The following is a 24,784-nucleotide window of genomic DNA, read 5'->3' on the forward strand; positions in this document are numbered from 1 at the left end:
AGCCCTAGGACCATGCCCCAGGACTACCTGACATGATGACTCCTTGCTGTCCCCAGTCCACCTGGCCGTGCTGCTGCTCCAGTTTCAACTGTTCTGCCTTATTATTATTCGACCATGCTGGTCATTTATGAACATTTGAACATCTTGGCCATGTTCTGTTATAATCTCCACCCGGCACAGCCAGAAGAGGACTGGCCACCCCACATAGCCTGGTTCCTATCTAGGTTTCTTCCTAGGTTTTGGCCTTTCTAGGGAGTTTTTCCTAGCCACCGTGCTTCTACACGTGCATTGCTTGCTGTTTGGGGTTTTAGGCTGGGTTTCTGTACAGCACTTTGAGATATCAGCTGATGTATGAAGGGCTATATAAATAAATTTGATTTTATTAGATTTTATTTTGAAACGCTAGTAAAACCAAATGCATGCTTTTCAACTGTTCGCTGCCTGCACCAGCATGCCCGACTAGCATCACCACCCTGGATGGTGCCGACCTAGAATATGTGGACATCTATAAGTACCTAGGTGTCTGGCTAGACTTTAAACTCTCCTTCCAGACTCATATCAAACATCTCCAATCTAAAATAAAATCTAGAGTCGGCTTTCTATTCCGCAACAAAGCCTCCTTCACTCACGCCGCCAAACTTACCCTAGTAAAACTGACTATCCTACCGATCCTCGACTTTGGCGATGTCATCTACAAAATAGCTTCCAATACTCTACTCAGCAAACTGGATGCAGTTTATCACAGTGCCATCCATTTTGTTACTAAAGCACCTTATACCAACCACCACTGCGATCTGTTTTATTTAAAAATATATATATATTTCACCTTTATTTAACCAGGTAGGCTAGTTGAGAACAAGTTCTCATTTTCAACTGCGACCTGGCCAAGATAAAGCATAGCAGTGTGAACAGACAACATAGAGTTACACATGGAGTAAACAATTAACAAGTCAATAACACAGTAGAAAAAAAGGGGAGTCTATATACAATGTGTGCAAAAGGCATGAGGAGGTAGGCGAATAATTACAATATTGCAGATTAACACTGGAGTGATAAATGATCAGATGATCATGTACAGGTAGAGATATTGGTGTGCAAAAGAGCAGAAAAGTAAATAAATAAAAACTGTGGGGATGAGGTAGGTGAAAATGGGTGGGCTGTTTACCAATAGATTATGTACAGCTGCAGCGATCGGTTAGCTGCTCAGATAGCAGATGTTTGAAGTTGGTGAGGGAGATAAAAGTCTCCAACTTCAGCGATTTTTGCAATTCGTTCCAGTCACAGGCAGCAGAGTACTGGAACGAAAGGCGGCCGAAAGGCGGCTACATATTCGTCGCCAGACCCACTGGCTCCAGGTCATCTACAAGTCCATGCTAGGTAAAGCTCCACCTTATCTCAGTTCACTGGTCACGATGGCAACACCCACCCGTAGCACGCGCTCCAGCAGGTGTATCTCACTGATCATCCCTAAAGCCAACACCTCATTTGGCCGCCTTTCCTTCCAGTTCTCTGCTGCCTGTGACTGGAACGAATTGCAAAAATCGCTGAAGTTGGAGACTTTTATCTCCCTCACCAACTTTAAACATCTGCTATCTGGGCAGCTAACCAATCGCTGCAGCTGTACATAGTCCATCGGTAAATAGCCCACCCAATTTACCTACCTCATCCCCATAATGTTTTTATTTATTTACTTTTCTGCTCTTTTGCACACCAGTATCTCTACCTGCACATGACCATTTGATCATTTCACTCCAGTGTTAATCTGCTAAATTGTAATTATTCGCCTACCTCCTCATGCCTTTTGCACACATGGTATATAGACTCTTTTTTATTTTTCTACTGTGTTATTGACTTGTTTGTTGTTTACTCCATGTGTAACTCTGTGTTGTTGTCTGTTCACACTGCTATGCGTTTATCTTGGCCAGGTCGCAGTTGTAAATGAGAACTTGTTCTCAACTAGCCTACCTGGTTAAATAATTAAAGAGGTCAGTTCCTCTACTTACCTCACGTCAAAATAAGTCGTAGGTTGAAATGAAAAGCAATGAGGACATCTGCTGGGGAGAAGTGCCATTGCTCTTCTCAACTGTTCACACTCAAACAGGATACAGGACAATTTTATTAGGTAGTAGGCTACATTGTTGAGAATGGTGTTTCTCATGAATGGATCATTAAAAACCTCTAGAAAGTCATTTCATTGCACACATGTCATAATAATGATTTTGTTTGGCTCTACATTACATTTGGCCTATGAAGGAACTCGTAGGTTATTGTCTTAAACGTACAGTGAAATAAGTGGCATTTGTAATTGTATTGTAATAATTATGATCTGAATATCAAACAACAAATTGAATCTTGTTTCGTACCAAGTAATATTCTTCTCATGTTTTTTTTCATGTTTCATATCAAGTAATATTCATGTCATAAAAGAAGCCAGTTCTTGTGTTTTCCAATAAGTCACCAGTTTGTCTCTCTGTATTCACACACCGTAGTCTTGCTAACAGCAGCCTCTCTAGCTCGTTGTGTTGTCCCGTGGGTCGTGGCCAGCCAGACTACACACACATTGCTCCACCTGAAAAAAAATCTATATCCTGGAAGCAGGTTCTGTGGTTTATTTACAATGCAGCATGTGACTGACTTGGTCAACATTGAAGTGAATGGGGTTCAGATGTTATTCCTAAAGGAACTTACCACCTCGGCAAACCTCCAGAAGACAAGGATTACTCAATACAAGCGGAAAAAACAGTGATATTAGCCTTAAAATCAAGTCTGCATATAATTTTCTTTTATCTCTGCAAGGTAAGTAGTCTATCATTATTTATGCTTAAGTATTCTCCATCCTCCATCCAACTAAATCAGTATCTCTTTACATTACAGTAGACGGAATAAAGTGCTGTAATGTAAAATGCAACCCTCAAATCTGATTATTTCTTATTCCATAGTGTTATGTAGTAGGTAGTGTAGTGTAAGCACACAGTTAGGCAACACATTGACAGGATACACTTCCAAACTCCATTTCCCCAGGAGGCAGCAGGTGCTGTCAATGAAGGTGATAGTCAGTTCAGTAGGTGTCAGGAATGGAACATAAAGTTGGATGCCAACCGCCAAAAAAGTATTGTTGGTGGTGGTGGTAATGCTAGATTAAAAAACATGAGCTGGCGCACACCCAGAAAAAAAGTTTGTGTGGAGGTGCTGACTAATGGTGAATAAACTATAAACTATCAAAATAAAGAAAGTCACACACAAATTGCTGGGAGTTTATATATGGAGTGTGCAAATACCCATTCAATTACTGGGAGTTTATGTATGGAGTGTGTGACTTTCTTTATTTTGATAGTTTATGTTGGTGGTATTGCAACCGCCGTTAAACCTCATTGAAGAAGAAGAAGAAGAATATGAAGAAGGTGATCGTCAGTCAGTATCCCAGCTAGCAAGCCATAAAGGCTGTGGGTTTTGTTTGGTGGCCATGAGGCCTTTTGTTTGTTTTTAGCCTTTAGTTTGGGCATGCCTTTGGTATTTTTCATTTTGGTACATATTTATGTTTAGTCACCAACTGAAAAAATATATAATATGCTTGGACTGGCTGACCAAGAGGTCAAGAGCCTAGGACCCCTAGACAAAGAGAGTGCAACAATATTCGTAGGCTAGTTATTGGTTTTGTAACAAGAGCATCTTGTACAATATCAAGTCTTAGGAACACATAATTGTGACAAATACCCTTATACTCGTTTGTTTTTTCTCAGGGAGATGAACTGAGCTCATGATGACTGGGAAACTGAGTGAAGAAATGGTAGAGCTGCTGCTTGCACCATGGCGATCGTCTCCACGGGCGACGGGACTGGAGGGCAAGCTGGTGGCGGCGTTGGAACTGTATGACCACTTCCCTTTAGATGTGGCTGTTACTGGGGGAACCCATGAGGCCAACACTCAACTGGCCAGAGCACTGTGTGGGTTAGGAAATGAGGAGGAGGAGGAGGAAGAGGAGGAGGAGGAGGAGGAGGAGGAGAAAAGTGAGGATGAGGAAGCTAGTGATGATGATGAAATTGAGATTTTGGGGACTCTGACTAAAGTGTTTGTGAGAGAAGGAAAAGGACAGGTTAAGGAAAGTGAGCAGGACGACAACAAGAGAGATGACCCTCCCACTGAGAACCAACCGATCGTCCTGCACCCCAAATCACCAATGGTCCTGCACCCTAAAATCCCCAACATTCGGATTTGGACAATTCCAAGCCTCGATGGCCAAAACCACCCTATTGAACACTTCGATGTGTTGGTGGTCCTCACCTCAGTGCAGCACCAGGACAACCTCCCAGGGCCTATCATGGAGCTCCGCGACAGGGACCAACCGCTGTTCTTAGTCAGAGCTGAACAGGAGTGGGACCTGGTCCAGGAGAAGCTCATAGGACCCTGTAAGACCTGTGCCTGGGAGAGAATGAGAGCCCGTCAGATGGAGATTGATAGGAAGAGGCTGGCAGCCACAGCTGGAGATGCTGAAGTCCCAGAGGATGTGAAGCAAACGTTACTAGAGTTAAGGGAAATTGGAGCGACCATGACTACAGCTCTGCCTGAGCTGAGAAAGAAAGCCTTCTGTCAGTTCATGGTGGATGTTTTCAGAGAAAACAGAGTTCCAAAACTGCTGAGGAATGACGAACAGTGAGTGTGTGTTTAGTCTTATGTTATGGTTAATTGTGCAAACAGTGTGTGTACAGATAATTCATATTAATGAAGCTACATGGCAATTTTTCAGATTCAGAGTAAATAATCAAGTTTGTACCTTGAGGAGATACTGTAAAACAAACCATAATTATTATTTTTTACCCAAATCACACTTCTTTGTATCATTGCATCCTTTTGATCGTATCCTTCCCTGCAGGTCTCTGCTGTCAGCTGGACTGAGAATGGATAAGGTGCGTCCGGGGGACATTGATCGGAATGGACACCTGTTCCAGTCCAGAGATCTGACCAACCCCCCATCCAGACTTCTCTCCGCCCTCACGGCCTTGGAGCACCTCCGACTGGACATGGGGGTCCTGGGGCAGACGGGTTGCGGAAGCTCCAGCCTAGTCAACTCCCTCCTGGGCTTGAAGAACCAGGACGAGAGGGCGTCTCCCACTGGAGTCACTGAAACCACCATGGAGGCTCTGGGGTTCCCACACCCTGAGCTGCCTAATGTCTGGCTGTGGGATCTACCAGGCATGGGCAGGGTGGGGGAACTGGCTCCCTCATCGACCAAGACAGATCAGAAGGCTCTTTCATCTTCTCCGCAACCTCCATCTCCATTCCCTCCGATGTCTCTGACTCCTCTGCACCCACTATGTGATGTCTACATCCTGGTCTCGCCTCTCAGGCTTAGCCAGGTCTGTGTCCAGCTGCTGCAGAGTCTGTCAGCTCAGGGGAGGATGTGCTACCTGGTCCTCTCCAAGGCTGACCTAATGGGGGAAGGAGCTGTTGAAGAGGTTAGAAGGTGGAGTGAGGAGGCCCTAGGTCGACTAGGCCTCAAACATACCACTTTCCTGGTGTCAGCTTTCCACCCAGGGGAGCTGGACTTCCCCAGGCTGCAGGAGCTGTTGTGTAGTGCACTGGCTTCCCACAGAAAGGCTGCCCTTGTTCATTATGTTGTAGAACTTTTGGAATCAGAGGTGTGGGGGGGAAAGGACGAGGCAGACCCTTGTAAGCTTCAGTGACATGTAATTTCAACAAACTGTATTTGTTTTGTTTTATTTAACCTTTAATTAACTAGCTATATAGCTAGGTACATTATTTTTTTTTATCTGTCTCCTGTTGTATCAAAGCCATGATGTGAGACGTCAGAGGCTCTGGATAATCTGAATGACTGGGTCCATGTTCTATATTAAAATCTAAATCAAATCTAAATTTATTGGTAGTGTACATGAATTTAAAATGGAATCAAATTGTATTTATCACATATGCTAAATACAACCTTACAGTGAAATGCTTACTTACAAGATTTGCAGGTGTTATGGCAGGTGCAGCAAAACACTTATGTTACTATCTCCAACAGTGCAGTAGAATGTCTCACAAATACAATACAAATGTACAAATAATCATTGTATGGTAAAGTTGTATCCAGTTTATGAAGTTATGGGTCATTGTGGTTTTAAGCAAATAAAAATAAATACATTAAATACAATTACCGGTATTCAAATGAGTCATTGTATTTATGGACGGTTATGAACTCCACATAGCAATAAAATAAAGCAGCCATGTTGTAAGTGCTTTCCGATACACTAGATGGCAGCCATACAGAAAACAGAAAGAACAAGCAAAGGATTTCCAGCAAAAAAGACGAAATCGGGGATTGTAATTGGTTGTTCAAAGCAGCGACGAAGTCCTCTGTCATCAACGTTATGTCACGGAGGTTCATATGAGTCGTGACTCCAACTTTAGATCGCAAAAGGTAAATTCTAGACATTTCTACATTTATTCCAATAAGCATATCGATATGTCTGTTTACCTCTCGTGAAGTTGTGCCTTCCTTTGCAACGTATGCTACACTTTTTCCCAGTTGTGTTGCTTGCTAACCGGCTAACAACGTTTACGTTTATTTTGAATGCATTGGATAACACCAGACAACAGGTGTTGTGAGCGAAGACTCCTTCAAAACAACTAACGTTACTTTGTTGAATTAGATATATTGCCGGTGTATTGTCATTTACAGTAAACCTGCCCACAACCGAATGACTGCCTTTGGCCCCTAGTGTAATTTGGCATCATGCCTTTGCACGTTCACTGGCCTTACTTATCAAACTAGATAAATAGCTAGCAAATCAAACTTTGTCACATACGCCGAATACAAGTGTAGACCTTATCGTGAAATGCTTACTTACAAGCCCTTAACCAACAGTGCAGTTCAAAAAGAGTTATAAAAAAAAAAAATATATATATATATATATATATGTACCGAATATTTTAAAAAGTGTTCACAATAAAAATATAATCTTCAAACTAGTTGTATTTAGGCTATTGCTGTATCCAGCTACTGCTAGACTGGATCCAGTTACTGCTAGACTGGATCCAGTTACTGCTAGACTGGATCCAGCTACTGCTAGACTGGATCCAGCTACTGCTAGACTGGATCCAGCTACTGCTCGACTGGATCCAGCTACTGCTCGACTGGATCCAGCTACTGCTAGACTGGATCCAGCTACTGCTCGACTGGATCCAGCTACTGCTCGACTGGATCCAGCTACTGCTAGACTGGATCCAGCTACTGCTAGACTGGATCCAGCTACTGCTAGACTGGATCCAGCTACTGCTCAACTGGATCCAGCTACTGCTAGACTGGATCCAGCTACTGCTAGACTGGATCCAGCTACTGCTAGACTGGATCCAGCTACTGCTCAACTGGATCCAGCTACTGCTAGACTGGATCCAGCTACTGCTAGACTGGATCCAGCTACTGCTCGACTGGATCCAGCTACTGCTAGACTGGATCCAGCTACTGCTCAACTGGATCCAGCTACTGCTCAACTGGATCCAGCTACTGCTAGACTGGATCCAGCTACTGCTCAACTGGATCCAGCTACTGCTAGACATATGCTCAACTGTTTCCCGAGTGAAAACTCACTGACTGTACAAGAAAGTATTTATTTCAATAGTACATTTCTCTTGTCTCTCTGAGTCTCCAGACAGCAGATTAAAAGGGACTGTCATTATGTAATCTTATCAGGGGCCACCACCCAGACCCAACCCTCCTTCTCCACTCAGATTAGTGGGAGACATAGGCTACAACTCTCTGTCAGTCATCTGTTTGAAGAGTGAGAGACACCGTCATATTGTTTTACTAACGGGCCCTTGTAGCTAACTAAACTCAACTCCGTGGTGAAGGAAGTTTCTGATTATCTCCACCAATGGAGTTGAGCAGGGACCAGGCTTTGTGGAAGTCAGTCACTGACTACATCGGCCAAAAATTAAAATTATGAAACACTTACCTTGTACCTATGTTTGTCCTCTGTAGTTGGGTGCCTTTGTCCATACTTTTTACCAAAACGTTTGTCAAATACAACCACTGACCATTTCCACATTTTCTATTGTTCAAAGATTGCTCTAAAACTTACATTATCCTGCCTTAATCTGAAATTCAATTGGCACATGACATACCATTTTAGAGCAACAGAAAATAGGAAACGGTTGGTGGTTGTATTTAATGAACGTTTTATTAAAAAGTATGGATTTCAGCGAACAGGCACAGAACTACAGAGGACAAACATAGGTACAAGGTAAGTGTTTAACAATTACTTTTTTAGAAGTATTGACCTTGAGCGAATCGATGTAGTCATAGCTGAATTCCACAAATCCTTGTCACTGCATCACCCTGTGGGGAAGCTCATCTTCAAAAACACTTCCTCATGGGGTCAAGTAGGCTTGGCCAGGCCACTTGACAGTTACCGGTCTGATAGTGTGCAGCTGTCCTTGTTTCCCCCCTCGTTAACCAAAGCCAAGCTTGGTCCCTTCACCGAAGTTTCTACTAACATGACTTGGCTTGCTCAGTTGCTTTTAATGCCATTTGTAGGGTACAGAATAGACACTACAGCCCTGTTCTGTCCCATTGCACAGAGCTGGGTATCGTAGGGCTAAATGCAGAAGACAGTGGCTGTCCTGGGAGGGGGGATCGGGGGCCTGTCAGCCTGCTTCCACCTCAGCAAGAGCCCCCAGGTCTCCAAGGTAAATATCATTACCACAACTATCTCCACATATGCTACATGCAGGTAGACTACATCTCTACTGTAAGGCCAAACATACTGTAATTAAGCTGTTATTACACTATTATGAGATGCCCACTAGGCCCTGCACAGGTACAACATTCTCTGTCTGTGTAGATAGTGCTGCTGGAGAGGGCTGGACGGTTCGGAGGCTGGCTAAGCTCAACTCGTAGGGAGGATGGAGCTGTGTTTGAACATGGACCCAGAGGGATTCGACCTGCAGGAGCCGTGGGACGAAACACACTCAACATGGTAGGCACTGTGAAGTGTGTGAAGTGTGTGACGTGTGTGTGTGTGTGAGAGAGAGAGAGAGAGTAGGTAAAAATCGAAGTCTCTTTTCTACAGGTGGAAGAGTTGGGGCTGGAGAGTGAGGTCCTGCCAGTCACCTATGATCACGTGGCCTCTAAGAACCGTTACCTCTACGTGGGAGGCCAGCTACACAAGATGCCTTCTGGCTTAGGGTAAGGGGGGGTAAGGATGAGTGATAAAATAGTACCATGTTAGACACAAACAGCTATGTTCATGCATTCACAACATGGTGAAATGAATCAACTGTAGGTAGTCAGTCACCCTCTGTCCCTCTCTGTCCCTCCATCCAGTGGAGTAGTGCGTACAGTCCCTCCGTTCTCTCGTCCTCTGGTCCAGAGCGTACTGAAGGAGATACTGATCAGCAGAGGAAAGGAGGAGGATGAGTCTGTTCATTCCTTCGTGTCGAGAAGGCTGGGCACTGAGGTGTGATGGTGTTAAAAAAAAGACCCTAAATGATGTCCACACAACTTCCACATCAGTTCAGAGTGACAGTATGCTCCTCTTCCCTCTGCAGCTTGCAGACATTGCCATCGACAGCCTGTGCAGGGGAGTGTTTGCAGGGGACTGCAGGAAGCTGAGTGTGCGCTCTTGTCTCCCGCCACTCTACAACGCAGAGAAGGCCAGAGGTTCCATCGTCCTGGGGATGTTGCTGGGCTCAGGTGAGAGAGAGTCCGCCACCACACCGAAGCTACATAGGAATTCTTAGAGTCTAAAAGGTCCCCATAACAGTCCTATTGCTGACCTGTCTAAATGAGTAGATGAATAACAAGTGTGACTGTCACTCCAGGCCCTGAACCAGACGTACCCCCCTCTACTCTGGCCAAGAGGGCCGCTCAGGAGAACTGGGCCCAGTGGTCACTGAAGAGGGGCTTACAGAACCTTCCAGAAGCCCTAGAGGAGAGGATGAGGAATGGGGGACGTGTAGAGGTGCACAAAGACACCCCTGTGATGGGGCTAAGTACGAATGGCACCGGCTGGGAGGTGAGACTGCTGGAGACCTGGGGGTTGGGACACATGTATGTGTACTGCCATTGCACTGGAGTTGTGGTGGTACAGTGGGGCAAAAAAGTATTTAGTCAGCCACCAATTGTGCAAGTTCTCCCACTTAAAAAGATGAGAGAGGCCTGTAATTTTCATCATAGGTACACTTCAACTATGACAGACAAAATGAGGGGTAAAAAAATCCAGAAAATCACATTGTAGGATATTTAATGAATTTATTTGCAAATTATGGTGGAAAATAAGTATTTGGTCACCTACAAACAAGCAAGATTTCTGGCTCTCACAGACCTGTAACTTCTTCTTTAAGAGGCTCCTCTGTCCTCCACTCGTTACCTGTATTAATGGCACCTGTTTGAACTTGTTATCAGTATAAAAGACACCTGTCCACAACCTCAAACAGTCACACTCCAAATTCCACTATGGCCAAGACCAAAGAGCTGTCAAAGGACACCAGAAACAAAATTGTAGACCTGCACCAGGCTGGGAAGACTGAATCTGCAATAGGTAAGCAGCTTGGTTTGAAGAAATCAACTGTGGGAGCAATTATTAGGAAATGGAAGACATACAAGACCACTGATAATTTCCCTCGATCTGGGGCTCCACGCAAGATCTCACCCCGTGGGGTCAAAATGATCACAAGAACGGTGAGCAAAAATCCCAGAACCACACGGGGGGACCTAGTGAATGACCTGCAGAGAGCTGGGACCAAAGTAACAAAGCCTACCATCAGTAACACACTACGCCGCCAGGGACTCGAATCCTGCAGTGCCAGACGTGTCCCCCTGCTTAAGCCAGTACATGTCCAGGCCTGTCTGAAGTTTGCGAGAGAGCATTTGGATGATCCAGAAGAAGATTGGGAGAATGTCATATGGTCAGATGAAACCAAAATATTACTTTTTGGTAAAAACTCAACTCGTTGTGTTTGGAGGACAAAGAATGCTGAGTTGCATTCAAAGAACACCATACCTACTGTGAAGCATGGGGGTGGAAACATCATGCTTTTGGGCTGTTTTTCTGCAAAGGGACCAGGACGACTGATCCGTGTAAAGGAAAGAATGAATGGGGCCATGTATCGTGAGATTTTGAGTGAAAACCTTCCATCAGCCAGGGCATTGAAGATGAAACGTGGCTGGGTCTTTCAGCATGACAATGGTCCCAAACACACCGCCCGGGCAACGAAGGAGTGGCTTCGTAAGAAGCATTTCAAGGTCCTGGAGTGGCCTAGCCAGTCTCCAGATCTCAACCCCATAGAAAATCTTTGGAGGGAGTTGAAAGTCCGTGTTGCCTAGCAACAGCCCCAAAACATCACTGCTCTAGAGGAGATCTGCATGGAGGAATGGGCCAAAATACCAGCAACAGTGTGTGAAAACCTTGTAAAGACTTACAGAAAATGTTTGACCTCTGTCATTGCCAACAAAGGGTATATAACAAAGTATTGATAAGACACATAAGTCTAAGTTTGACCAAATACTTATTTTCCACTATAATTTGCAAATAAATTCATTAAAAATCCTACAATATGATTTTCTGGATTTTTTCCCCTAATTTTGTCTGTCATAGTTTAAGTGTACCTATGATGAAAATTACAGGCCTCTCTCATCTTTTTAAGTGGGATAACTTGCACAATTGGTGGCTGACTAAATACTTTTTTGCCCCACTGTATATGCATTTTTAAGTTGTTTATTAAATTGAGTAAATTAATCAACTGATGTCTGTGGAATTGATTTTTTAACAAAGATTCAACTGGAGGTCGGCACCATCAAAGCTGATCATATCATTTCTGCTCTACCCGCAAAAGGTAAATGAACTTTTACTAAACTTGACCTCTGAACCTACATCTTTTAACTTCAAACAGTGGTTCTAAATTCAGTCCCTGCCGTTCTGCCTGTGGACCTGGAAGCCTGTGTGGTGTTGGTCTTCAGTTGTGAGTGTGTGTTGTTTTAGCTCTGGCCTCAGCACTGCCTTCTGCTGCACAGCCCCTGTCACAGCAGCTACTGGAGATCGCCACAGTGACCGTTGCCGTGGTAAACCTGGAGTACGAGGGTTCCGTCCTGCCTGTCACTGTGAGAACACTCAATGAGAATGAAGCAATTTGTTTTAGAAGATTCTCTGTTATTTTGTATGGGTATGCATGTGTTTCAGAATGTGTGTGTATCTAATATGAGTGTTGTCTTGTGTGGCCTCAGGGCTTTGGCCACCTGGTGCCATCCTCAGAAGACAGAGGTCTCCTAGGAGTGGTCTATGACTCTGTGCCCTTCCCCCAGCACAACCGCACTGGAGGACACACCACCAGACTAACAGTAAGAGACACACAATATATATGTACTATATTCTCTCTCATACACAAACAATTACATAATGTGTGTGTTATAGGCCTTGCAAGAATACTTTCCTATGTTAATAATGCACAGCATGGCAGGGACCAACCTTCCATGTATAAACCAATGTGGAACCCATCAAGATATACAGGATTACGCTCAGCGTAAATTATTCATGCTTTAGACGTGAGGATGACAGATCCCCATGTCCCTTACACAGTCCAGCCCCATCCTCATTTAGGATTATTGGGTCATGTCACAGGAAGGTTGTGGAGGGAGTTTCTGTTTGGAATACCCTGGTGTGGAAGACATACTGTATAACTAACTGCAAATAGCCTCTGGAGCCATGTGACTTGACTTCTACAACATATGTCACTCCATTATTGATGTTCCTCCTCACCTTCTTAAGAAATTATTTGTTTACTGGGCAGATGCCTGTTTCTCTAGACACGTCAGTTTATGCAAACAGACAAGCTGCTGGCCAAGGCAAATATGGTGCAGCCATCCGTGGGACTTCAACTCAGTAGCCCTGAACAAGGCTGTTGTTGGAATGTAGTTCCATTTCTTCACTGATGGTCTTGTAGGTCCTTTAGGACAAAGGATGTTTGATGATTCATTTATTATTGAGCTGGCTGGCAGGCAGACAGACAGTTTTCTAAATCAGGGTTTCCCAAACCCAGTCCTGGGGCCTCCCCTGGGTGTACGCTTTAGTTTTTGCCCTAGCAGTACACAGCTGATTAAAATAACCAACTCATCATCAAGCTTTGATGATTTTAATCCGCTGTGTGTGTACTGTCTGTGTTCCCTAGGTGATGATGGGCGGGGCCTGGTTCCAGGAAGTGTTTGGGAATCCAGAGAAAGTGACTGAGCAGCTCCTCCTGGATAGGGCTACCCAGGCCGTGACATCACACCTGGGCGTTACCACACCACCTATCTGGAGCATCGTTGCATTACTCAAGGTAAGTTGTGTGTGTGTGTGTGTGTGTGTGTGTGGTGTGTGTGTGTGTGTGTGTTTCAAGAGACTTGAATCAAAGGCCTCTTCTTGTTCAATTTCATTCATTAACCACTATGTGTCACCAGAGGTCCTCATTGGGCCCTGGATTCAGTTAGTATTCGAACCAACCACCGATGTATTCAGTTGAGCTCCACTATGTCATAACTTAGCCCTGTGCCAGGGGAGCAAGACTGGAGCAAACAGATCAACAAGCCTGTTGATGATCACCATCTCACCAGATAGATGGCTCCTCTCTGTTTCTGTATTGGTCTTTCTCCCCATTCCCTCTATGGAACTAGATAGGCAGGATGGAGAGAGGGACTGGGATGTTAGATCCTCTTCCCCTACTCCTACACACACATCTTCACAGACACGCACTACCCCAAGTCAGCTACATCAGTATTCATAGTGCTGCGTCTCCCTGATTCTAGCTCAAATCCTGATGTTTCCCTTGTACCAAGTCATTCCCCCTGTTGTATGCTCAGATGGTCTTGTCATTTATTTCATCAGCACCAACAAATCCTTTTCCATTTGTGTTATCTCTCTGCGCTCCCATGTCAACCAACAACCAAGCAGCAGAGATAGCAGGAAGTTTTGAGCAAGACAAAGAGTTGAATTTGAATGGTATGGTCTGTATAGATAGACGACGCGATAATCACTTCCGAACTGACACTGTAGAGGAACAAATGTCCTATTTTTAAAATTTGTTGACAGGATGGATTCATCTTTCACTGCTATCTTCCATAAATGTGATCTGAGTGCCTGCTTTCCTGTCCAGTCACTCTTAGTTTTAACGTCCTCCACCATTTGTCGTCTGGTTCCAGGTCTGTATGTGCTTAGCCAACTCCTTGGCATTACGATGATAGTTAAGCGACGGCTTTAGCTCATACAGGTCTGGGATCAGGACAGCTAATATAATTGTTGTCTTAATATGTCATTTATCTTCTCTAGGACTGCATTCCTCAATATTACCTTGGACATTGGAAACGACTTGGTAAGATGAGGACAGTCTTCATTTAATAGATTTGACTTTTGCTTTTGTGCTGGGTATCTCTGATCTCTGTGCCCTGTATCGAAAAATAGGTTTAGGTTTTTTAATATACCTATCTACTGTGAATATCTGTTGATTTGGGCTTGGTTTTTCTATCAACAGAAAATATGAGACAGTACATCAGAGACCACAATCTACCCCTTAGTCTGGCTGGGTCCTCTTATGATGGCGTCTCGGTCAATGATGTCATCTTCAGTGGACGGATGGCAGCAGAGGGCCTTGTGGGAAAAGTCTAACCAGACGTTCAGGTTCCAACCATGGATATAAGCTTATATTGTTAAGAGATCTTGGTTTTTTTCCCCAATCGCATTGCGTTCTACATTTAGTTTTGCTTTTACACAACTGTATCACAACCGGCCATGATTGGGAGTCCCATAGGGCGGCGCACAATTGGCCCAGCGTCGTCCGGGTTTGGCCGTCATTGTAAATAAGAATTGGTTCTTGCCTAGTTAAATAAAAATACTAATAAAATGTACACACAACTTACTAGTCACCCTCTGCATTTAAGCCCTCTGCAAAGGGATGTCATTTTCACGCAATATCCTTGATTTATAAGCAGCATATTTATGAAGTTTTCCATTTCTATCTCATTTCGACAAAGTACAGCTTGAACCTCGAGATTCTATCAGAAACAATACTCTGTCTGAGACATCACCACTAGCCTGGAAATCACAGGTAACCCACAGAACAGTTCTCGTTCTAATAAAATATTGTTTTTGAAATAAAGGGCTGAATGAAGTCATATGTAGTCACTACGTAAAAGGGAACCACAATCTGAACTGTTTTAGGTTGATCTGTCCCCATAAGCTTACTTCAAGGATTTAATTTTCAGAATGTAGAGGTAACATTTTAAATTCAGGATGAGATTTCATCTTTTAGTTATGGTGCCTTTTTGCTAACAGAAATCACCGCCCCTTCATGAATGTACAGGCATATTTGATGTGGGAGACATGTAAATGATGTGATAATCAGTGGTGTGTATATCCCTACTCTAACTGTACTTTGCAGCCATCTATTTTTTTACCCTATCCTCTCTGAATATAGCAGACAAAAATCTATTATTAATATTATGGTAAAGTATGTGCGCTGATGTTTCATCACCGTGGTAACAGAACCACACACACTGATGTGATGATCTCGATAATGGAAACTTTTAATTTATAGAGTGCACATACAGTGGCAAGTGGATGGCTTGATAATGTATTTTTATACACATTTGTTAAATGAAACTTTATTATTTGGAGAATGTTGCAGAGCAATAAATATGATGCTTTATCATCTTGTTGTCTATGTCATGGACTGTCTTAGTGAAGGTCAAAGTGTTTGTTAAAAAAAATAAGATATTTTTTGACTTGCTTCAGGTCCTTTTCAACTGACATTGAATACCAATATATTTTACTGCCCATAGCCAGAGTCAGAGGAATGATCCTGCAGAGAAACAGCTTTACAACCGTGAGCTGATGACAGATTTAGGCCACAAGTCACTTCCCTCTGTGATCTACTTCACAGAATTAAATAAGAAAGCAACTTGAGGCCTTGAATGTCAGTCGCATAAACGAGAGAGCAAGCAGGAGGGAGAGAGAGAGCTTTTCTTACTGCTGCCTCTCCTTAAAGCTATTTTACGGACAGTTTAGGCGCCAAATTTATGGCGAGTCGATCTGAATAGAAATTAAGAGCGGCCTGGCACGGTGAAGAGCTTTGCTTGACATACCAATTGGTTTTATACAACCGCTCTCAACACCCAAAAAAAAGCCGGGGTCCGACTTGGAAAATAATTTCGGAAACTCTGGCGTCTTTCTAGAACTCCCGACATTCCGACCCGAAGATAACAAACGTCATGATTTGACCTCGTTTTTTAAATTGAGTTCTCACCTTTCGATCTTTCTCACCAAGGCCAATCACATCGCACCGAATGTGGATCTAGCGTTCGTCTGCTGATCGTTCAGCGCGCTGTAGACGTCTGAATGCTGACATTTTTCACGCGATTCTATGTATAAAAATCAGTGCTCAGATTACATTCTGAGGTGCTAAGTACTCTCGACCAGCAAACGCTATTGGTGTGTCTAGGCTGATGCCCCAATGAATCAGTATTTATTGTACTCAAGTCATTATTCTTCCAATGGAACCACAGAATCGTCTAGAATGTCATTGTATGCTGTAGCGTTAATATTTCTCTTCACTGGAACTAAGGGGCCTAGCCCGAACCGTGAAAAACAGCCCTAGACCATTATTCCTCCTCCAACAAACTTTACAGTTGGCACTGCATTGGGGCAGGTAGCTTCCAGAGGCAGTTTGAAACTCGATAGTGAGTGTTGCAACCAAGGACAGACGATTTTTACGAGCTTCAGCACTCGGGGGTCCCTTTCTGTGAGCTTGTGTAGCTTACCACTTTGCAGCTGAGATGACGTTGCACCTAGACATTTCCACTTCACAAGAACAGCATTTACAGTTGACAGGGGCAGCTCTAGTAGGGCAGAAATTTGATGAACTGACTTGTTGGAAAGGTGGCATCCTGTTGTATGACGGTGCCACGTTGAAAGTCACAGCTCTTCAGTAAGGCCATTCTTCTGCCAGTGTTTGTCTATAGAGATCGCATGGCTTTGTTCTCAATTTTATACACCTGTCATACCCAAATTTACTAATTTGAAGGGGTGTCCACATACTTGTGTGTGTATATATACAGTTGAAGTCAGAAGATTACATACACCGTAGCCAAATAGATTTAAACTCATTTTTTCACAATTCCTGACATCTAATCCCAGTACAAATTCCCTGTCTTAGGTCAGTAAGGATCACCACTTTATTTTAAGAATGTGAAATGTCAGAATAATAGTAGAGAATTATTTATTTCAGCTTTTATTTATTTCAACACATTCCCAGTGGATCAGAAGTTTACATACACTCAATTAGTATTTTGTAGCATTGCCTTTAAATTGTTTAACTTGGGTGAAACGTTTCTGGTAGCCTTCCACAAGCTTCCCACAATAAGTTGTGTGAATTTTGTCCCATTCCTCCTGACAGAGCTGGTGTAACTGAGTCAGGTTTGTAGGCCTTCTTGCTTGCACACACTTTTTCAGTTCTGCCCACATATTTTCTATAGGATTGAGGTCAGGGCTTTGTGATGGCCACTCCAATACCTTGACTTTGTTGTCCTTAAGCCATTTTGCCACAACTTTGGAAGTATGCTTGGGGTCATTGTCCATTTGGAAGACCCATTTGCGACCAAACTTTAACTTCCTGACTGATGTCTTGAGATGTTGCTTCAATATATCCATATAATTTTCCTCCCTCATGATGCCATCTATTTTGTAAAGTGCACCAGTCCCTCCAGCAGAAAAGTACACCCACAACATGATGCTGAAACCTCCGTGCTTCATGGCTGGGATGATGTTCTTCGACTTGCAAGCCTCCCCCTTTTTCCTCCAAACATAACGATGGTCATTATGGCCAATCAGTTCTATTTTTGTTTCATCAGACCAGAGGACATTTCTCCAAAAAGTACGATCTTTGTCCCCATGTGCAGTTGCAAACCATAGTCTGTTTTTTTTATGGCAGTTTTGGAACAGTGGCTTCTTCGTTGCTAACCGGCCTTTCAGGTTATGTCAATATAGGACTCGTTTTACTGTGGCTATAGATACTTTTGTACCTTTTTCCTCCAGCATATTCACAAGGTCCTTTGTTGTTGTTTGGGCATTGATTTGCAGTTTTCGCACCAAAGTACGTTCATCTCGAGGAGACAGAACGCGTCTTCTTCCTGAGCGGTATGACGGCTGCGTGGTCCCATGGTGTTTATACTTGCGTGCTATTGTTTGTACAGATGAACGTGGTACCTTCAGGCATTTGGAAATTGCTCCTAAGGATGAACCAGATTTGTGGAGGTCTACAAAGAAAATGTTGTGATACAGTGAATTATAAGTGAAATAATCTGTCTGTAAACAATTGTTGGAAAACTTACTTGTGACATGCACAAAGTAGATGTACTAATCGACTTGCCAAAACTTTAGTTTGTTAACAAGAAATTTGTGGAGTGGTTGAAAAACAAAACAAGTTTTAATGACTCCAACCTAAGTGTATGTAAACAGGTCAGTGACACAATTTTCCAGTTCAATAATTCCTGCTTGTTTATCATCCCGGGGCGCTGGCTTCTGAATGAAAACAGACAAGCATATTGCCACAGACAATTCACTGTTGGAATGTGACATGGCGGCAGGGTAGAACACGGAACGGCATGAAAGGTGCCCTAGAATTGTTGTTGAATCGTTTCATGTTTGACGGTCTTCAAATTCCATCAGGACCGTTTGGCGGACCGATCGTCCTCTCTTGGATTCCAGACACAACCTGCTTAACTAGCCTACTGCTTCTGGCATCTACTGTGTGGAGAGCAGTGACAGATGCCGCTGCTGTTGAAAACTTTTGAATGGTTCTGGACACTGGCTTCCTCCACAGCAGATGGCCCTCATCTCGAAGAGGAGGAGAGAAGTTATTGTGCTTCTATTTGATAAAAAAATCTATTGAAGAGGAAGTCAAATCAAATTTTATTTGTCACATACACATGGTTAGCAGATGTTAATGCGAGTGTAGCGAAATGCTTGTGCTTCTAGATCCGACAATGCAGTAATAACCAACAAGTAATCTAACTAACAATTCCAAAACTACTACCTTATAGACACAAGTGTAAGGGGATAAATAATATGTACATAAAGATATATGAATGAGTGATGGTACAGAGTGGCATGGGCAAGATACAGTAGATGGTATTGAGTGCAGTATATACATATGAGATGAGAATGTAAACAAAGTGGCATAGTTAAAGTGGCTAGTGATACATGTATTACATAAAGATGCAGTAGATGATATAGAGTACAGTATATACATAAACATATAAGATGAATAATGTAGGGTATGTAAACATTATATTAGGTAGCATTGTTTAAAGTGGCTAGTGATATATTTTACATAATTTCCCATCAATTCCCATTATTAAAGTGGCTGGAGTTGAGTCAGTGTGTTGGCAGCAGCCACTCAATGTTAGTGGTGGCTGTTTAACAGTCTGATGGCCTTGAGATAGAAGCTGTTTTTCAGTCTCTCGGTCCCAGCTTTGATGCACCTGTACTGACCTTGCCTTCTGGATGATAGCGGGGTGAACAGGCAGTGGCTCGGGTGGTTGTTGTCCTTGATGATCTTTATGGCCTTCCTGTGACATCGGGTGGTGTAGGTGTCCTGGAGGGCAGGTAGTTTGCACCCGGTGATGCGTCGTGCAGACCTCACTACCCTCTGGAGAGCCTTACGGTTGTGGGCAGAGCAGTTGCCGTACCAGGCGGTGATACAGCCCGACAGGATGCTCTCGATTGTGCATCTGTAGAAGTTTGTGAGTGCTTTTGGTGACAAGCCAAATTTCTTCAGCCTCCTGAGGTTGAAGAGGCGCTGCTGCGCCTTCTTCACGATGCTGTCTGTGTGGGTGGACCAATTCAGTTTGTCTGTGATGTGTACGCCGAGGAACTTAAAACTTACTACCCTCTCCACTACTGTTCCATCGATGTGGATAGGGGGTGTTCCCTCTGCTGTTTCCTGAAGTCCACAATCATCTCCTTAGTTTTGTTGACGTTGAGTGTGAGGTTATTTTCCTGACACCACACTCCGAGGGCCCTCACCTCCTCCCTGTAGGCCGTCTCGTCATTGTTGGTAATCAAGCCTACCACTGTTGTGTCGTCCGCAAACTTGATGATTGAGTTGGTGGCGTGCGTGGCCACGCAGTCGTGGGTGAACAGGGAGTACAGGAGAGGGCTCAGAACGCACCCTTGTGGGGCCCCAGTGTTGAGGATCAGCGGGGTGGAGATGTTGTTGCCTACCCTCACCACCTGGGGGCGGCCCGTCAGGAAGTCCAGTACCCAGTTGCACAGGGCGGGTTCGAGACCCAGGGTCTTGAGCTTGATGACGAGCTTGGAGGGCACTATGGTGTTAAATGCCGAGCTGTAGTCGATGAACAGCATTCTCACATAGGTATTCCTCTTGTCCAGATGGGTTAGGGCAGTGTGCAGTGTGGTTGAGATTGCATCGTCTGTGGACCTATTTGGGCGGTAAGCAAATTGGAGTGGGTCTAGGGTGTCAGGTAGGGTGGAGGTGATATGGTCCTTGACTAGTCTCTCAAAGCACTTCATGATGACGGAAGTGAGTGCTACGGGGCGGTAGTCGTTTAGCTCAGTTACCTTAGCTTTCTTGGGAACAGGAACAATGGTGGCCCTCTTGAAGCATGTGGGAACAACAGACTGGGATAGGGATTGATTGAATATGTCCGTAAACACACCAGCCAGCTGGTCTGCGCATGCTCTGAGGGCGCGGCTGGGGATGCCATCTGGGCCTGCAGCCTTGCGAGGGTTGACACGTTTAAATGTTTTCCTCACGTCGGCTGCAGTGAAGGAGAGTCCGCATGTTTTAGTTGCGGGCCGTGTCAGTGGCACTGTGTTGTCCTCAAAGCGGGCAAAAAAGTTATTTAGTCTGCCTGGGAGCAAGACATCCTGGTCCGTGACGGGGCTAGTTTTCTTTTTGTAATCCGTGATTGACTGTAAACCCTGCCACATACCTCTTGTGTCTGAGCCGTTGAATTGAGATTCTACTTTGTCTCTATACTGACGCTTAGCTTGTTTGATTGCCTTGCGGAGGGAATAGTTACACTGTTTGTATTCGGTCATGTTTCCGGTCACCTTGCCCTGATTAAAAGCAGTGGTTCGCGCTTTCAGTTTCACGCGAATGCTGCCATCAATCCACGGTTTCTGGTTTGGGAATGTTTTAATCGTTGCTATGGGAACGACATCTTCAACGCACGTTCTAATGAACTCGCTCACCGAATCAGCGTATTCGTCAATGTTGTTGTCTGACGCAATACGAAACATATCCCAGTCCACGTGATGGAAGCAGTCTTGGAGTGTGGAATCAGATTGGTCGGACCAGCGTTGAACAGACCTCAGCGCGGGAGCTTCTTGTTTTAGTTTCTGTCTGTAGGCAGGGATCAACAAAATGGAGTCGTGGTCAGCTTTTCCGAAAGGAGAGCGGGGCAGGGCCTTATATGCGTCGCGGAAGTTAGAATAGCAATGATCCAAGGTTTTTCCAGCCCTGGTTGCGCAATCGATATGCTGATAAAATTTAGGGAGTCTTGTTTTCAGATTAGCCTTGTTAAAATCCCCAGCTACAATGAATGCAGCCTCCGGATATATGGATTCAAGTTTGCAAAGAGTCAAATAAAGTTCGTTCAGAGCCATCAATGTGTCTGCTTGGGGGGGAATATATACGGCTGTGATTATAATCGAGGGAGAATTCCCTTGGTAGATAATGCGGTCGACATTTGATTGTGAGGAATTCTAAATCAGTTGAACAGAAGGACTTGAGTTCCTGTATGTTGTTGTGGCCACACCACGTCACGTTAACCATGAAGCATACGCCCCCGCCCCTCTTCTTACCAGAAAGATGTTTGTTTCTGTCGGCGCGATGCGTGGAGAAACCAGCTGGCTGCACCGACTCCGATAGCGTCTCTCCAGTGAGCCATGTTTCCGTGAAGCAAAGAACGTTACAGTCTCTGATGTCCCTCTGGAATGCTACCCTTGCTCGGATTTCATCAACCTTGTTGTCAAGAGACTGGACATTGGCGAGAAGAATGCTAGGGAGTGGTGCACGATGTGCCCGTCTCCGGAGTCTGACCAGAAGACCGCTCCGTTTCCCCCTTTTACGAAGTCGTTTTTTTGGGTCGCCGGCTGGGATCCATTCCGTTGTCCTGGGTGAAAGGCAGAACACAGGATCCGCTTTGCGAAAGTCATATTCTTGGTCGTACTGATGGTGAGTTGACGCTGCTCTTATGTTCAGTAGTTCTTCTCGACTGTATGTAATGAAACCTAAGAAACCTGACCTGGGGTACCAATGTAAGAAATAACACGTAAAAAAACAAAAAACTGCATAGTTTCCTAGGAACGCGAAGCGAGGCGGCCATCTCTGTCGGCGCCGGAAGTCAGGATACAATGAGATTTTTCCATCTATCTGCTGTATTTCTCTCCAAGAATAGGCTGAAGGTAATTTCCTCGCTTTCTGTTCCCTGTCCATAAGTCTTAGGGCAGTGTGTCAGCATTTAAAATTATGTAGGCTATGAATATTTAAAATTATGTAGGCCATCAAGAAAGTAAGATTTCATTTTAGATTTGGGAAGAAAGTTTAAAGTTGGTGGCTTGATTTTTGTAGCCAGTGTTTGTCATAAGTTTGTACTCTTTCTTTACTCTTTCTCCCTCTGATCCCTCTTCTTCCTCCTCCTCTCCTTTTGAGTGCTCTGTAATTCACACGTTGGTGGAGTAGCGGGAAGCCAAGAGGGGAGAAGACTGAGAAACAGGGTTAATTCTCTCCCCACCTCTTAAAGGAATATTCCACCCAAAACGATCGTTTGGTATTTGTTTCATTAGTCCATTGTTGACATAGTCCCAAAATGTTTTGTTTGTCAGCAATCAAGTTTTCAAGATATGTAACTATCAAAATACGGGGACAATTTCTTTATTTTGAAAGTTACATATCTTGAACACTTGATTGCTGACAAGCAAAAACACTTTGGGACTACACTCTTAAAAGAAAAGGTGCTATCTAGAACCTAAAAGTGTTCTTCTCGCTGTCCCCATAGGAGAACCATTTGAACAACTATTTTTTTGGTTCCAAGTAGAACCCTTTACATGGAACCCAGAAGAGTTCTACCTGGAACCAAAAAGGGTTCTCATATTGGACAGCTGAAGAACCCTTTTGGAACCCTTCTTTCTAAGAGTATATGTCTCTCACCGTTGCCACCTGCTATAGACCACCCTCTGCCCCTAGCTGTGCTCTGGATACCATATGTGAACTGATTGCCCCCCATCTATCTTCAGAGCTCGTGCTGCTAGGTGACCTGAACTGTGACATGCTTAACACCCCGGCCATCCTACAATCTAAGCTTGATGCCCTCAATCTCACACAAATTATCAATGAACCAGGTACAACCCCAAAGCCGTAAACACGGGCACCCTCATAGATATCATCCTAACCAACTTGCCCTCTAAATACACCTCTGCTGTTTTCAATCAAGATCTCAGTGATCATTGCCTGCATCCGTAATGGGTCAGCGGTCAAACGACCTCCACTCATTACTATCAAACGCTCCCTGAAACACTTCAGCGAGCAGGCCTTTCTAATCGACCTGGCCTGGGTATCCTGGAAGGATATTGACCTCATCCCGTCAGTAGAGGATGCCTGGTTATTCTTTAAAAGTGCCTTCCTCACCATCTTAAATAAGCATGCCTCATTCAAAAAATGTAAAACCAGGAACCAATATAGCCCTTGGTTCTCTCCAGACCTGACTGCCCTTTCCCAACACAAAAACATCCTGTGGCGTGCTGCATTAGCATCGAACAGCCCCCGTGCAATGCAACTTTTCAGGGAAGTTAGAAACCAATATACACAGGCAGTTAGAAAAGCCAAGGCTAGCTTTTTCAAGAAGAAATTTGCTTCCTGCAACACAAACTCAAAAAAGTTCTGGGACACTGTAAAGTCCATGGAGAATAAGAGCACCTCCTCCCAGCTGCACACTGCACTGAGGATAGGAAACTCTGTCACCACCAATAAATCCACTATAATTGAGAATTTCAATAAGCATTTTTCTACGGCTGGCCATGCTTTCCACCTGGCTACCCCTACCCCGGTCAACAGCACTGCACCCCCCACAGCAACTCGCCCAATCCTTCCCCATTTCTCCTTCTCCCAAATCCAGTCAGCTGATGTTCAGAAAGAGCTGCAAAATCTGGACCCCTACAAATCAGCCGGGCTAAACAATCTGGACCCTTTCTAAAATTATCTGCCGAAATTGTTGCAACCCCTATTACTAGCCTGTTCAACCTCTCTTTCGTGTCATCTGAGATTCCCAAAGATTGGAAAGCAGTTGCGGTCATCCCCCTCTTCAAAGGGGGGGACACTCTTGACCCAAACTGCTACAGACCGATATCTATCCTACCCTGCATTTCTAAGGTCTTCGAAAGCCAAGTTAACAAACAGATCAGCAACCATTTCGAATCCTACCGTACCTTCTCCGCTATGCAATCTGGTTTCAGAGCTGGTCATGGGTGCACCTCAGCCACGCTCAAGGTACTAAACGATATCTTAACCGCCATCGATAAGAAACAATAGTGTGCAACCGTATTCATTGACCTGGCCAAGGCTTTCGACTCTGTCAATCACCACATCCTCATCGGCAGACTAAACAGCCTTGGTTTCTCAAATGATTGCCTCACCTGGTTCACCAACTACTTCTCAGATTGAGTTCAGTGTGTCAAATCAGAAGGCCTGTTGTCCGGGCCTCTGGCAGTCTCTATGGGGGTAATCTAGAAGAAAAAGAAAT

At 44.2% G+C, this 24,784-nt stretch overlaps 2 protein-coding genes across 2 annotated transcripts; both read left to right on the forward strand.

Annotated features, from left to right (window-relative positions):
• The first annotated feature begins 2,650 nt into the window (after nucleotides 1-2,650).
• zmp:0000000951 (uncharacterized) lies at nucleotides 2,651-6,142 on the forward strand. The gene is made up of 3 exons (XM_029642767.2): nucleotides 2,651-2,796; nucleotides 3,741-4,650; nucleotides 4,871-6,142. The coding sequence occupies exons 2-3, from the start codon at nucleotides 3,758-3,760 to the stop codon at nucleotides 5,679-5,681; spliced, it is 1,704 nt and encodes a 567-aa protein (XP_029498627.2). The 5' UTR covers nucleotides 2,651-2,796; nucleotides 3,741-3,757; the 3' UTR covers nucleotides 5,682-6,142.
• Nucleotides 6,143-6,307: 165 nt separating this feature from the next.
• On the forward strand, nucleotides 6,308-15,672 carry ppox (protoporphyrinogen oxidase). The gene is made up of 13 exons (XM_029622919.2): nucleotides 6,308-6,415; nucleotides 8,575-8,682; nucleotides 8,838-8,972; nucleotides 9,066-9,181; nucleotides 9,320-9,452; nucleotides 9,544-9,688; nucleotides 9,817-10,010; nucleotides 11,769-11,829; nucleotides 11,976-12,094; nucleotides 12,218-12,331; nucleotides 13,159-13,308; nucleotides 14,295-14,337; nucleotides 14,497-15,672. The coding sequence occupies exons 2-13, from the start codon at nucleotides 8,596-8,598 to the stop codon at nucleotides 14,628-14,630; spliced, it is 1,431 nt and encodes a 476-aa protein (XP_029478779.2). The 5' UTR covers nucleotides 6,308-6,415; nucleotides 8,575-8,595; the 3' UTR covers nucleotides 14,631-15,672.
• Nucleotides 15,673-24,784: the final 9,112 nt, after the last annotated feature.

This window comes from Oncorhynchus nerka, linkage group LG3, assembly GCF_034236695.1.
Source record: "Oncorhynchus nerka isolate Pitt River linkage group LG3, Oner_Uvic_2.0, whole genome shotgun sequence".
NCBI classification, from domain to species: Eukaryota; Metazoa; Chordata; class Actinopteri; order Salmoniformes; family Salmonidae; genus Oncorhynchus; species Oncorhynchus nerka.